The sequence below is a fragment of the Rattus rattus genome, chromosome X, assembly GCF_011064425.1.
Source record: "Rattus rattus isolate New Zealand chromosome X, Rrattus_CSIRO_v1, whole genome shotgun sequence".
Classification (NCBI taxonomy): Eukaryota; Metazoa; Chordata; class Mammalia; order Rodentia; family Muridae; genus Rattus; species Rattus rattus.
Genome location: NC_046172.1, coordinates 87,018,400 through 87,021,113, shown reverse-complemented (window position 1 = coordinate 87,021,113; position 2,714 = coordinate 87,018,400). Strand labels below are relative to the sequence as shown.

Here is a 2,714-nt window from a genome sequence, read left to right as displayed (position 1 = left end):
GGGCCTCCTTTTTAATCTGACACAGGCTATCAACCTTCTCTCTGAAGCTGTATCTACGCCTCTAGGCTTTTCTTCCACCAATCCATCCTCAATAACCTTCTGGCCTTTTGTATCTTATTCTTTAAGCACAGACTTAAGTTCCCCTTAAAAAAAAAAAAAACACTCTCTGAACATCATTGTATACAATAGTTTCTTATGCCTGTAAGCACTGATAGGAAGCACTCACTGAGGCCTAGAAGCTCTTTCAGATTTGTTTGTTTGGTTTTTGAGACAGGGTGTCTCTGTATAGCCTTGCCTGTCCTGGAACTCCCTCTGAAGACCAGGCTGGATTTCAACTCATAGCGATCCTCCTGCCTTTGCCTCCCAAGTGCTGAGATTAAAAGCATGCATCAGCACCGTCCGATGGCTCTTACAGGTTTTATAAACCTACATAGATAAGTATTGTTAGATATATTGTCTCCAAACGAATTCTGAAGCCAAGGACAAAGACAGGGCCTTTTTTCTTCTGCTTAAACATAACTTTATTGATAAAGCACAACTCTTAGATGAATACATTTAAATCAATACAAAAGTATAGCTTATTTATGACATATAGTTGCTTCACTGTCAGCTTAGTTAAACAATAAAAATATCTCAACCTAGGTAGCAAGTTGAATTAATAAATGCTTTCTTTGTGCAAGCTCTAATATATATTTGGCATACTGAGAGTGGCTCAGTCTAAAGCCAGCATCGATGGCTATTGACAATTTATGATATTCATTATCCCTAAATCGCAGTTCAAAGGATCCCTTTGCTACACAAGAACAATGAAAACCTAAAGATTTACAAAATGCATTGTTCCCACGTGCAAACTTAAGAAACGTCACATCAGTGTCGCTTGGAACGATCTCAGATTATAATTTGGTTAAGACTTTCAGAACTTTCACTTTGACCACCAGATCCTTATGACTTGCTAATGCTTTGATTTTCTTAACACATACTCCAGACTCTTTAAATAAGAAAAACAGTGAGCTTCTGCTGAATTCTTTCCTGGATGATGCAAGCCCTTCACTTTTTATGTTGTCATTTATATTTTCAAAGAGGGTAAGAATGTTAAGAAGAATCTCTCTATCCCATTCTTTATTAAAGAGAGAAATCAGTTCTGATGGTACCTTACAACTGACCAGCTCTCTTGTCATGGCTGGGTTTTCAGTAAAGTTTATAATTAGTTTCATAGTTTGTATCTTGGTGAAGTGATTTCCCAGAAATAACAAAGCAAAGAAGTCTGGGAAAGAATAGGAAAGCAAATGTTGGTAGTGATTAGTCACAGTCATGTTGGTAAGGAGTCTTAGTCCCGCCATCTGGACAGCTGAGTCCAATCGACAAACCATTGTATCGTCACACACTTGACTGATATAAGTCTTAATCTTGCCCTGATTTTCAGAATTAACACTCAAGTTATTAAGAGCATTGTAAGTCTTTTCCCTAATAATGGGGTCTCTTGTTTTTATCAGTTTTGCAATAATTGGGACCCCACCCAATTCACGGATGGCATTTTGATTAAATGAATACGCCGCATTGTTACCCAATGTGACCAATGCTACTTCCTGAGTGAAAGGGTCATTTGTTCTCTCCAAGATGTTAAGGACCTTTTGAAGATCAGGGGCACTCAGAATATCATCAATTTTATAGGGAAAGCTGAACTTGCCCCTGCGAACAGGCCATGCTGTGGCTGGAGCCTTGTTACTCTTGTTACTCTTGCTTCGGTTCTTTCTCTTGACTTTCCCACTTGTCCTATTCCTAGCCCTAGAGCCAGTCCTTCCTGGGTGGCAGCCTCCACCTCTGCCTCCTGGGCAGGGCAAACTTGATGTCAGGGTCCTAATCCTAGAGATGTTAGGAAACCTTATGCCTCTGCCTGCCTTTGCACTTGCCTGTTCCTTTAGGGACTTGAAAAGGGCTTTGGCCTTAGCTTCTAGGCCACCCTCACTATGGGATTCTGGGTACACTTCCTTCTTTACACCTGGACCATTCTCAGGTCCCACATTCGCCTCAGCCTTGGACTTTGAGTCATCTTGAGGTTTGGCTCCCACACCTACTCCAACATAAGTCTTACGTTCTTTTACAGTTTTGCCCCCAATTTCTGGTTTGCCACTACAAGACTCTTCCTCTTCTTCCTCTTCCTCATCTTCATCATCCCACAACTTCTCATTCTCATCTTTTCCCCAGGTCAGTCTGTACACACAGTAGCAGGCACCAGCCCCAATGACCATGCCCGCAGCCACACATCCAGCTTCCCGGGTGCGGCCCATGGTACAGCTGGGGTCCCTTAACCTAGACACAAAGCTGGTTTGTTCTGATCCAGAATATTCCCAGATCAGGGGCAAAGTCTTCAGATTCTGCAGGTTAGGGGCAGCTACAACAGCAGATACAGCGATACCTAGGAGGAAAAGGAAAAAGATTACAGAATTATGACTTCTCCAATTGTGCCTTTGTACACAGATAGACTTAATCAGTTGCCTACAAAACACAAAGAGGTTGGCTAGCATTTGGGGATTGACATCGTCATCATTATTCTTTTCCTTTATCTGGAAGCAATTTTGGAAGTTTTCCAAACACCCAGATTCTCTAAACTTATATTCTTCCATAATATATTATATTCAATCATATATAATATATATTATGTATATAATGATCTTTACACTTGTATGCAGATGTCCTGAGTCAGGTTCACAGAG

General features: G+C 40.9%; 1 protein-coding gene across 1 annotated transcript; it reads right to left on the bottom strand.

Moving 5' to 3' along the window:
* Positions 1–496: 496 nt before the first annotated feature.
* On the bottom strand, positions 497–2,634 carry Armcx1 (armadillo repeat containing X-linked 1). Its single transcript, XM_032890114.1, has one exon. The coding sequence runs from the start codon at positions 2,622–2,624 to the stop codon at positions 894–896; it is 1,731 nt and encodes a 576-aa protein (XP_032746005.1). The 5' UTR covers positions 2,625–2,634; the 3' UTR covers positions 497–893.
* Between the last annotated feature and the right edge of the window lie 80 nt (positions 2,635–2,714).

Coding starts and splice junctions, on each gene's coding strand:
- Armcx1 (XM_032890114.1), bottom strand. CDS start 2,624: ATGGAAGAATATAAGTTTAGAGAATCTGGGTGTTTGGAAAACTTCCAA.